Source organism: Ovis aries, chromosome 25, assembly GCF_016772045.2.
Source record: "Ovis aries strain OAR_USU_Benz2616 breed Rambouillet chromosome 25, ARS-UI_Ramb_v3.0, whole genome shotgun sequence".
Taxonomy (NCBI): domain Eukaryota; kingdom Metazoa; phylum Chordata; class Mammalia; order Artiodactyla; family Bovidae; genus Ovis; species Ovis aries.
The window spans coordinates 7,666,429-7,678,528 of record NC_056078.1 but is presented as its reverse complement, the minus strand read 5'-3'; the positions used below and the strand labels follow the sequence as shown (position 1 = coordinate 7,678,528).

Here is a 12,100-nt window from a genome sequence, read left to right as displayed (position 1 = left end):
GGTGGCCTCGTAGGTCCCCTGCAGGCCTGTGTTTGTGGCCTCCGCCTCACCTGGGAGATCCTGTATGGGTGTCCTGTAAATCACTGCCAACTTCATTATCCAACCCAGCACCCACTTTATTTAGGCTCTGCAGTGCTGCCACGGCGCTATCAGAGCTAAAACTACAGACCGTTTAGAGTAAACAGGACCTTGGAGACAGCTAACTCTCCCAATGTTATAAATGAGGACGCTAAAGCTCAGAGAACTTGAGTGACTTACCTCAAGTCGCACAGTCATCTTGGGGCCAAGATGGACAGGGAAGCCTGATGCTCCATTCCGCACTCCCAGCAAATGTAGCCTTCGTCTGGATTTAGGTTGAGTCATTGGCTCAACTTTTAGTTGTTTCATCAGAAGGAAACATTTATTACATATCTCTACTAAAATTATTGTTATATTCTAGCCACTGCTGAAATAGGTCGATCTGGGCTGGAAATTAGAAGACTTTCTATAAAATTTTGGAAGAGAGGCCGGTTTTGTTTTTTTTTTTTTAAGTTTTGAGTGTTGGTGACATTGTTTTTGTTTTGTTTTTAATATTTATTTATTTGGCTGTACCAGGCCTTAGTTGTGGCATGCGAGGCTTTCATTAATAGTTGCAGCGTATGAACTCTTAGCTGCAGCATGGAAGGTCTAGTTCCTTGACCAGCGATTGAACCCCGGCCCCCAGCATTGGGAATGTGGAGTCTTAGCCACTCGGCCACTAGGGAAGTACCAACAGCCAATTTTTAAAACCTGGATGGAAGGTGTATGGCTTGTGTGTACTGGGGGCCTTCAGACATTTTTCATTCACCTGCAGCGTGTCTATCATTCTGGGGAAGATTTAGACACTAATTGCAAAAAAAGGATTCCTTTTGACTGCCATATACTTACTGCAGCCTGTAGCCTCCAATAGGCACTTACAGGCAGAACGAGCTAGCCGGCAGGATGATTCGATACGCAGACCAGTCATTTGCTGGACTTGTGACCTAGACCACAGGCCCAGTGAGCTGGTCCCTTCCTCCTCTTAGCAAAGGCTTCCTAGTGCTTTGCCTACTCCCACCTGCTTCTCTCCTGGAGCTCCTGGAGATTACCTGGAAGATAATTTGATCCACAGCTGCCTAGTGTCAATAGGCTCCAGAGAAGCCTGAAAGGAAAAGCAAAGAGGTTTCTGGTGAGGAGCAACTCTCTCCTCGGGAGTGGCCGTTCCAAGTTCAGTGTGGGCTTGTGTGTGGCTTATGTGTGTGTTTCTCTGTAACGTGCTCATGATCTGTGTTCTCCTGCAGAGGATCAAGTGCCTGCGTTGGTCATGAGAGTGGATTGCAGTAGAACAATAACACTAATAATAATAATTACAGCCACATTGGCTTGGCCAGGGCCAAAAATTGGCTTTATCTGTCCAGAGGTAGTTTTACAGAGTCACTGGTGAGGCTCCTGGCCTGGAGCCTTCGCTCATCACTCAGTTCCGAGTAGGACTAGATGTCTGGGCCTTCCTGATGGTGCCTCATACCTCTCCTGGTATTGATCTACACCTCTACTGGGTGGCACCTCTTTCTGTCACCTAGTCCAAGCTCGTACTGCTTGACCCATGACAGGCCACTAAGTCAAGAGACGAGTTGTCGGGGCAGAGAAGAGTGACTTTATTCGGACAGCCAGCAGATAGAGAAGATGGTGGACTGGTCTCCCAAAGAACCATCTTCCCTGAATTAGAACTCAGGTTTCATTTATACTAAAGGAGGAGAGAGGGTGGCTGGTTATTGCGAAATTTCTTGGTATTGGAATCCTTTGTTCTCACAGCTGTCCACGTAGCTCTGGTCACACTATTCCCCAAAACCTCCAACAAGACAAATGCTCTTCTCTGTCTGCAACTTTCTATCTCTCTGTGAATGGAAAAGTGTTATACTTTTAAAGGTCAGAGCCTTGAGAATGGGCTCTCCTGTCTATTTCAGGAGGAGCATTCTTTTATGAAAGATGCAGAGCCTGCATGGCAAAGCACAGATAGCAGAGCCCAAGGGTTAGAGCTAAAGGAGTAGATCCAGTATGGAGTCAGGCTTGTTCTTCTCTATTACATATCCTCAGAGGCAACTTTCAAATCCCGTCTCCTCTGGATTTGCACACGCCCTCTCCCCAGGCCTCGGAATGGCCTTGTCACTGGCAGTGCGTGCAGCCCAGCCTATCCTCAGGCTTGTCCACGCTCCAGACCGACACCTCCGCCTTGGACTCACCGTGAACTGGCCTCTAACCCTGCACCTGTGCTGTGTACCCCCCAGGTCTCCCAGGCAGCGGCGGACCTCCTGGCCTACTGTGAAGCTCATGTGCGGGAGGACCCTCTCATCATCCCAGTGCCTGCGTCAGAAAACCCCTTCCGAGAGAAGAAGTTCTTTTGTACCATCCTCTGACTCCATTTGTTATGAAAATGTCTCCTTTTCTGTCTGTGAAATCCCTGGTAGAGACCGCGCATGCTCTTAGCTTTAGGGAGCTCTGCCCACACTCACCCCTGCCCAGCCAGCGTTATGCTGCTGCCTGTCTTTTCATTGGTTTTCTTCATTGTCTGCAGTTTCACCTTTTCTTTTCATGTTTCTGTTATTTTCATTATTAGAAAAGAAAATACACATTTTTTATAGCCAAATAACAAATGTGCCAAGTTAAAAATAAGTATGGGTGTAAGGGCTTACATTTTGTAAACATCAGTTCCCAAGTTCACTTACATCAAGTTTATACATGTCAGTGGATAATTTATTGAGAAAAGATACTCAACAAGCCCCCCACTTACCTATCATTCAGTATCAAATTAGAGCATTTTGACCAACTGCAGTCCATGGGTAAAGGTTCCATCTCTCTTCCTGGAGAAAGTTCTGGAAGCTTTCTATTTCCTACTTTTCCATCATCTGTTTAAAAAAGAAGGAACCCACATCACTGGATGGTTTTCTAAACAGGGTCATCTGGGGCCCTGAGACTCAGCCCCCGATAGAGAGCCCAGCCCCCTGTTTCCCTCCGATTGTCATTGATTCCCTTTGTAGGTGGCCCTTCTGCAAATGTAGGTGTTGGGTAGATATTGGGGTGAGCTTACCTGTAAATGTGCCCCCACTACTGCTCTTTACGTGCTCCAGCCAAGCAGGCCAGGGGCATACTTCTTCTCTCCAGATACCACTTCATCCTGCCTCCTATTCTGGCTCCTGCCCTGCCGGGGCTGCATTAATAAGGGCCTGTTCTGGGCACAGCACTGGGCCCTGCAGGGTTTCACCTGGGTGGCCCCTGCCCCAGAGGAGCGAGTCAGGGGCGCAACTCACCACGTAGCATCCGTGATCGAAGCAGTCACATGTACCCACTTACTTAATCCTCCAACAATACACATCTGTTCTAAAAAGAGGAAAACTGAGGCACAGAGAGACCGTGTAGTTTCCCCAAAGCTATAGATAGTAAGCCAGAAGGCTGGGACCTGAGTGCAGACAGTCTGACTCCTAAGCCCCTGAGTTCCACTTTCTTCCAGCCCTACCTGTTTGCAGGTAGGTAGGGAGACCTGAAACAGCCTGAGCCGTGTGCCATGAAGCACCATCGCTGGGGTCTGCTCAGCAGCACACTTCTCTTCCCATCTTCCCTGGGAGCAGACATGTCAGTCCCATATTCTGACAGCTTATGGAAAATGATATGTGGCTGCCCGTGTGGAAGGCTAGACAGCTTTTGCTTTTTCTGAGACAAACTTGCAGGTTCCACCTAAAACAAACTCCTATCACTCCAATAAAGGAAGGGAGTAAACCACAGGGCAGAGAGTGAGTGCTCTGTCCAGGTTTGCCCTGTTCCATTTGTTTGGGAACTTCTACCCCAGCTCTGGCAGTGGCTACACTGTGCGATTCTAGGCAAGCCACTGTATGCCTGGAGCATTCCAGTCTGCAGATTGTGGATAGTGGGTAGTTATTCCTCCTGTCCATCATAAAGGAGATCTGTTCTGAGTGTTCAGTGGAAGGACTGATGTTGAAGCTGAAACGCCAATATTTTGGCCACCTGATGCAAAGAGCTGACTCATTTGAGAAGACCCTGATGCTGGGAAAGATTGAGGGCAGGAGGAGACGGGCGACAGAGGATGAGATGGTTGGATGGCATCAGCAGCAACTCAATGGACATGAGTTTGAGTAAACTCTGGGAGTTGGTGATGGACAGGGAGGCCTGACGTGCTGCGGGTCATGGAGTCGCAAAGAGGTGGATGCGACTGAACTGAACTGAACTCCTGTCTTTGCTCTAAGACAGGGGGAGGTGCTACATAGATGAAAGCTCTGATTATCATTTAAAACAAGTAAATGTACTAAATGCCAGGGTATAGTATAAGGATCTAGAATGTGTGAATTCAAAGATCCATGGTTCAGTTGGAAGAATCATGTAAAATCACCCGCAAAAAAGGCAAATATAATTTTCAGATCAATTAGTGACTTGCTACCTTTGTAAATGATTTTAGTACATTTTTATTCTTCGCTTCTTTTGTTGAATTCAATTATTCGTTTCATGAAAGCTCCCTGACAATACCAGTGCTGTTAGGAAGCTGTGTGCTCAAACTATAGCATAACTGTATGCTGTCTGTGATAATATGACTTCCAGTCTCCCTCTATTTTGGTTTATGACCAGGATCTCTTTATCCTGTGGTCCATGTCAATGTCATTAACTTGATCAAGCAAAGTACAATCCATAAAAGCACATCAGAGAGACTGGGAAAGTGGGACAACACAGAAACCAGCTAAACCAGGTCAAGAAACAATTCACACTCCTTGACTTCACCAAACTCCCTTTAGTTTTCACTTTCATGTTCTTTCCCCTCTCCTCCTGTCTGCCTTGCATCCCATCATGAAATGCTTTTTGTCCTTTCACTACACCTTTTCCTTTCAAACCTGCAGCATTTTGTGTGGCTTACCCCTTCTAAAGTATCCCTGAACTCAGTGTTGCCCTTAAGGGCAAACTCATGCACATGGGCTGTGAGACACACGAATGTGTGAATGAGACCCTCCCCCTAGCAGAAGTAGGCTGCTGATCCGATGAAGCTGGCTGTAGTGAGCAGTTGTCATGTGGCGTTTCCAGCTTGACTTTCCAGCACCTGACCCCTTTCCTAAAGGGGGAAATCATGAAATCACCCCATATAAACAAATGTAGTGGGATGCAGTGCCTCCAGCACCATGGATGCTGAAGTGGGAAAGCCTTCCCTGTCTCAGGTGCATCCCCTTCTCCAGCACCAGACTGACCAGGCAGTGCCCAGTGACCTAGGGTGAACTCCTTGGACTCCCATGCTTAGGACTGTGAGTTTGGTGCAAGTGACACAGAAATTAAGGGGTGCTGAAATTCATTTCATGGGAACTGTGATGGTCCAGGAGTGGCAGTGGTCCGTCATGAAGGTTTCCAAGACTAGCAGGCTGCAGGGGTGGTGTCCACCGGTAGTAGTGTCTAGGGATGACAGAGTCCGGAGCAGATTGTTTCTGCTTTGTTCCTTGGCCCCACTGAGCTGTCTTGGCCCCCACCTGTCTTTCTAACTCTCCTTTCTAGCTTTCTGTCAGTTTGGTGAGCATTCAAGCTCCATCCAATAAATTCCTCATTCTTCTGTGAAATAACCTGGGTTAAGTGTATTTACCATATGACCTAAAGACTCCATTCCTAGGTGTCTACCCAAAAGAAATGTGTATGTATATTCACCAAGAGAAATATACTAGAAAATTCATAGAAGCACTGTTCATAATAACCCCAAACTGGAAAGTACCCACATGCCCATGTTGAATGGATAAACAAGTTATAGTGTATTCACACAGTGAAGCCCTACACAGCAAGGGATAGTCCTGCAGACACACACGCGACACTGTGTGAGTCTCACAAGGGGAGGCAAATCCATACTGCGTAGTTCTGTTTACATCAAGTGAGAAACCTGGCAAAGCTGTTTGCAAGTAGTTATGTAAGTTACTCTTAGGGGGCACAAGGGTGTTCCTTGGATGTTCTGTTCCTTGATCTGGTTGCTGGTCACTTGGGCATGTCTATTTTGTGAGAATTCTTTGAGCTGTACGCTTGTGGTTTGTGCCCTTTCCTGAATGTATGTTGTACTTCAATAAAAAGTGTGCTTAGCAATTGAGAATCCTATGGTTATTTCCCTTCCACCACCCCCCCCCCCCCGACTTTTTTTTGACAGCTCAACTTTTTACTCCTTTTTAGGTGTGACATCATTAGTGGGACATTTAAGTATGTGATAACATTCTGAAATACAAAGTACTTGTAATCCACAGCTCTCTGGACAGAGAGTAGCTCCCAGAGTGTTGTACACAGTGCCTGTGAACGGGGCATGTGAACGCCATGTGTGGAATCTGTGTTGTTGGGAGAACAGTGAGGAATCCTCCTGGCATTTCCCTCTTGGCTCAGCCTCTCTGTCAGTGAGGCTGATGACTTCCTCTCAGCCTCTCCTGCCTTCTGACCACTGGAATGAATGGATAACAGGCCACAAAGCCCTGTTATCAGACACCACCTCTGGGGGAAAGAGCTCTACACGCATCAGCTGGTTTTGCAATGATTCATCTTCTGAATGCAACCCAGTGTCCCAGGCAGCCCGACCCAGAGATACATGGAGGGAAACTCAGTTCCCTTGACTCTGCCCCCGCCCATGGGAATGCTGGGCCCCTTCCAAACCTCTGATTGATTCTGAGCTCCTTGTCTCTCAGCTCCCAGGTGGCCTGGCCATTCTCCTTTGTGCAGCTCTGATGCATCAAATCCCAGGCTGATCACAGAGCCACTTCATGCTGGGACTTCTGCTACACAAATCCACAGGTCTTACCTTTGATGCTGAGCACCACCTGCACAGAACTCAACAATGAGTCTGAGCCAGCAGCAGCTTCCCTCCAAGGGAGTCATGGGAAGAGAACCAACCAAAGGTCAGAGGGAATTTTGTTCTGATGATTGTTCCAATTTGACATGGGAATAATGACAGCTAGTGTTTGGGGACTCCTCTGATGGTCCAGTGGTTTAGACTCCATGCTTCCCATGCAGGGGGCATGGGCTCAATCCGTGATCAGGGAACTAGAGATCCCACAGGCTGTGTCATGTGGCCAAAAAAAAACCCAAAACAAACAAAAAGCAGCTGGTGTTTTGACCTGAGGAGAAGATGGGCTGAGGTCATAGATTAGGCAGACTTCACCCCTGTACCTCATCTTCAGCTCTTCAGTGTGGTGGGAGGACTCCAGGGCACAGACCGTTTCTCCACCCTGCCCCATGTCCCAGCTCCTTCTCCCAGGGCGCACACCACTCTACCCTCCCCAGGGTGCGCAGCCAGAGCAGGAAGGGTGGGGAATAAGCTGGAGGTCTACCCAGTTTCAGTGTCCCTGAAGATACATGTGGATGAGCTGATGTCAACTCCCGCTGGTCAGGACCTGATATCCCGTCCAATTTCTGATAAAACCCTTAACACTTGATTCTGTGTTAACTGTTAATAAGTTACTGATTTATAAGATGTTCCGGTCCATGCATGGTAGTTAACCAAACGCTGAAATAATTGTGACCACTTACCTTTAGAATGGATAAACAACAAGGTCCTACTGTATAGCACGGGGACCTGTTCGATATCCTGTGATAAACCATAATGGGAAAGAACAGGAGAAAAAAGTGACTGAGGGCACACACACACGCGCATGTCTGACTCTTTAGGTCCCATGGACTATAGCCTGCCCAGCTCCTCTGCCCATGGGATTCTCCAAGCGAGAATACTGGAGTGGGTTGCCATTTCCTTTCCTTCTCCAGGGGATCTTCTCAACCCAAGGATCGAACCTGCATCTCCTGCATTGGCAGATGGAGCCTTTACCACTAGCGCCACCTGGGAAGCTCATATATATATATATATATATATATATATATATATATATATGGTGGGCTACAGTCTATGGGGTCGCAAAGAGTATAACCAAGTTACTTAACTATACAGCAAAAACTAACACAACAGTATAGATCAGTTGTATGTCAACAAGATAAAGATTCTCCAGTGACATAGAATGGCCTTTTCTGTGTGTGTGTGTGTGTGCATGCTCAATCGTGTCCAACTCTGTGCAACCCCATGTAGCCCACTAGGCTCCTCTGTCCATGGGATTTCCCAGGCAAAACTACTAGAACAGATTGCCATGCCCTCCTCCAGGGGATCTTCCCAGCCCAGGGATCAAACCTGAGTCTCCTGCATTGGCAGGTGGAGTCTTTACCACTGAGCCACTTGGGAAGCCAGAATGGCCTCTTAGGCCCTACTTATTCTCCAAAGTCACTTTCACACGTCACCGCCCACAAAACCCGGTGCTCCATCTACACTGGCCGTTACTCCAGTCCCCTTCACCGGCCCTGTTCCCTGCTGCCACGGGGGTTTTGCACCTGCTGCTTCCTCAGCCTAGGACATTCTTCATTCCTCTCTTGGTCTTATTCTTCAGAGCTCAAGTCCAAAGGTGCCAGCCTTCCTTGAACCCTCTGACCAAGTCAGATCTATCTGTAGGGTCTTGCTGTGCTCCGAAGCAGTCTGTTGTCGCTACAGGTTTGCATCTGTACGTGTGGCCACTCACCTGCCTCCCTGACTACACCGTCAGCTCCACGAGGGCAGGGTTTTATCCCTGGCCCCCAACATGTCACCTGGCACACGATGCGAACCTGGCAAGTAAGATCCCAATGAACGAGTGGAAGTCACTACCAGTACTTCTGTGACCCTGAGGGTGTCTACTTAGAAGTCCTCATAAGCTGCAAACCAGTGTGAATGAACCCTCGGAAGACGCTGAAACAATAAGCAAGGGGAGGAAGGAATGCATCGTTTGTTGCAAAGGAAAAAAAATGTGCTCCACCAAGGTGTTCACATTTTGATCCTCACAGCAACTGTGTTGTAAGATTAATTATCCTCATTCTGTAGATGGATATTCCTTAGATGTATGTGAGGAAACTAAGTTTGATTTAAGTAACTCATCCAGTATTCAGCAAGTACTGAGTGACGCCTGGAATTCTGGTCAGTCCTTCTAACTTACCACCACCAGAGCATCTGTAGTCAAATCAAATAGTATAAGTGTTTAAAGGTTTTCAGATCCTTCACTCTGTGTTTTGAAAAAAAGCTACTAGGAAACCTGGGAGAATGCTCTTTTTAAATTTTTAATGGTAATTTTATTTGTCTTTCCAACTTTAACTGAACTTCAGATTTCTGCTTGTTTTTCCTTTTTTGGTCTGCCTATTTTTTTTTGGCCATGCGATGCACCCACAGCACATGGGATCTTAGTTCCCCAACCAGGGATGGATCCCACACCCCCGTGCAGGAGAAGCATGGAGTCTTACCCACTGGACCATCAGGGCCGTCCCAAACCCTCTTGACTTTACAGCAGAGGTCCCCAACCTCTGGAATGATGATCTGAGGTGGGGCTGATGTCATAATAATAGAAATAAAGTACACAGTAAATGTAATGCTTGAATCATCCTCAAATCATCCCCCCAGCAGGCCCGTGGAAAAATTGTCTTCCACAAAACTGGTCCCTGGTACCAAAAAGGTCGGGGACACTGCTTTACTGTATGATTCTGCTTTCAAGCCATTTAAAAGCCATAAAGCACCTGCGTGCTCTAAACCCACTTTCACACTGTCTGGCTGAATGCTGGTTTAATTGTAGTGATTCAGGCCCCGGGAGGGCAGCTCCTGGGTAAGTGATGAAAGAACAGCTGCAAGAGGAAAGACACATTGTCCCGCGAAGCATGACGGAACATTAGCCAGTTTAGTTCAGGCCTAAATGCCTAGTGTTTGGAGGAGGGGGTACTGAAGTGTTTCTGTGACAAAAGTGACCTATTATTGCCATGCCCAGGTGTGCGCTTAAGTACTAATTCTCTGACTTTTCCTTCCCAAGCATTTGGAAAATTCTTATCATTTACTTGGGGCTTTTACGTTTTTTGTTAAATTCTCTGTTTGGTTTTTTCAGTTAAACTTCATTTAACTTAATTTTAAGTAGAAACCAATCCCCAGGCAGAATAAAGAAAATCATTGCCCCTGATAAAGGCAGCCCTCTGTAGCTGATGCCACTTGTGTGACACCTGTTTTTTGATCAAATAATGTATTGTCTCATCTTAGCTCTGCCCGATCTCTTATACTCAGAAGTATAGATCACCATCGGCTCATCTTGCTGCAGGAAAAATTACATGCAAACAAGAAAATGCAAGAGGAAAGGAGAGGCCTCACTTGGTCAACACGTAATGATCGAGGCTGGAGGTATTTGGGGGACCAAAACACACAGAGTGCTAAGCAGCCTGGTCTTGGAGTCAGAGGGACTCAAATTAGAACCCAGCTCTGCCATTTACTAGCTCCACCACTGCTCTGAACTTTCATGACCTCATCTAGGAAAATGAGGATAGCAACATATATTTTAGAAGAATTGAATGGAATAACACAAGTATTCAGCATTGCCTGGGACATACACATGCTCAATAAATAGGGACTGACTATATGCTTTTGAACTGTGGTGTTGGAGAAGACTCTTGAGAGTCCCTTGGACTGCAAGGAGATCCAACCAGTCCATTCTGAAGGAGATCAACCCTGGGATTTCTTTGGAAGGAATGATGCTAAAGCTGAACCTCCAGTACTTTGGCCACCTCATGCGAAGAGTTGACTCATTGGAAAAGACCCTCATGCTGGGAGGGATTGGGGGCAGGAGGAAAAGGGGACAACAGGATGAAATGGCTGGATGGCATCACGGACTCAATGGACGTGAGTCTGAGTGAACTCCGGGAGTTGGTGATGGACAGGGAGGCCTGGCGTGCTACGATTCATGGGATCGTGGAGAGTCGGACACGCCTGAGCGACTGAACTGAACTGATATACGTCTTTGAGGGCTTCTCTGGTGGCTCAGGCAGTAAAAGAATCCGCCTGCAATTCAGAATCTGCCTTCAGTCCCTGGGTCCGGAAGATCCCCTGGAGAAGGAAATGGCAACCCACGCCAGTATTCTTGCCTAGAAAATCCCATGGCAGACAAGCCTGGCAGGCTATAGTCTGGGAAGTTGCAAAGAATCATATATGACTTAGTAACTGAACCACCACCATATAGATCTTTTATTAGAGTGGAAACCAAGCCAGCTTCAGAATTTAAAATAAGACTCTGTTTGTTTATTGTGAAAACAAAACCAGTTTTAGCATTTAAAATAAGACTTTCTTGGGTCTTTCCTGGCAGTCTAGTGGATAAAACACCACACTTCTACTGCAGGGGGCACAGATTTGATTCCTGGTCAGGGAACTAAGGTCTTGCATGCCAAAAAATAGAAGAAAAACATTTACCAAAAAACATCATTTACCAAAGAGGCACCAAAAAGGAAGGAGAGAAGGTCAAGCTTAGCAGCCAGTAGCTGAGCAGCCATCATAGTCCAGCACCTTGACACATCGGAAGTATAGACTTCTTTATATATGAACACAATGTAGGAGGTCCCCAGGCCTAGAGCAGCCTTGTGAAGAAGGGGCCTCATGCTAGACAAGGAAATAAGACCTGGCAATCGTGACCGTTAGAGTCGGAGGTCAGGCCTATAAATTGTAAGTCTGCAAACTTCAGAATTGCTGTTTTAAAAAGTAATAATACTGCTTATCTGAAAGGTAAGGTGAAGTCGCTCAGTCGTGTCTGACTCTTTGTGACCCCGTGGACTGTAACCTACTAGGCTTCTCCGTCCATGGGATTCTCTAGGCAAGAATACTGGAGTGGATTGCCATTTCCTTCTCCAGGGGATCTTCCCAACCCAGGGATCGAACCCGGGTCTCCCACATTGGAGGCAGACGCTTTAACCTCTGAGCCTACCTGAAGGAGGACAAAGTGTTTGGTAAAACCTTCAGTGTCTCTGAAGGGACCACGGTATTCACCCAAGCAAGTAAACCGTTAAGAGTCTTTCTGATGGCTGGAACTTTGTACGACCAGGCAGTGCTGTCTTTGTGTGGCTGAGCTGACTTTTCTCTGTTATCGTCCCCTGGTTTTTACCTTTGACAGTTTTTTAGGATTTCTTTATTTGGCCGTGTTGGGTCTTAGTTGAAGCACCCAGGCCTTCTCAGCTGTGGCATGTGGGCTTAGCTGCCCTGTGGCACGTGGGATACCAGTCCCTTGACCAGGGA

At 47.0% G+C, this 12,100-nt stretch overlaps 1 protein-coding gene across 4 annotated transcripts in view; it reads left to right on the top strand.

The window, feature by feature from the left end:
* GNG4 (G protein subunit gamma 4) overlaps nt 1-6,105 on the top strand; it is a 70,273-nt gene extending 64,168 nt beyond the window's left edge. For all 4 annotated transcript variants that reach the window (XM_012105001.4, XM_012104999.4, XM_042240792.1 and 1 more), the window contains one exon: nt 2,283-6,105. In XM_012105001.4, coding sequence (XP_011960391.1) covers nt 2,283-2,411 — 129 coding nt within the window. In that variant the 3' untranslated portion in view covers nt 2,412-6,105. The remainder of the gene's footprint in view (nt 1-2,282) is intronic.
* Nucleotides 6,106-12,100: the final 5,995 nt, after the last annotated feature.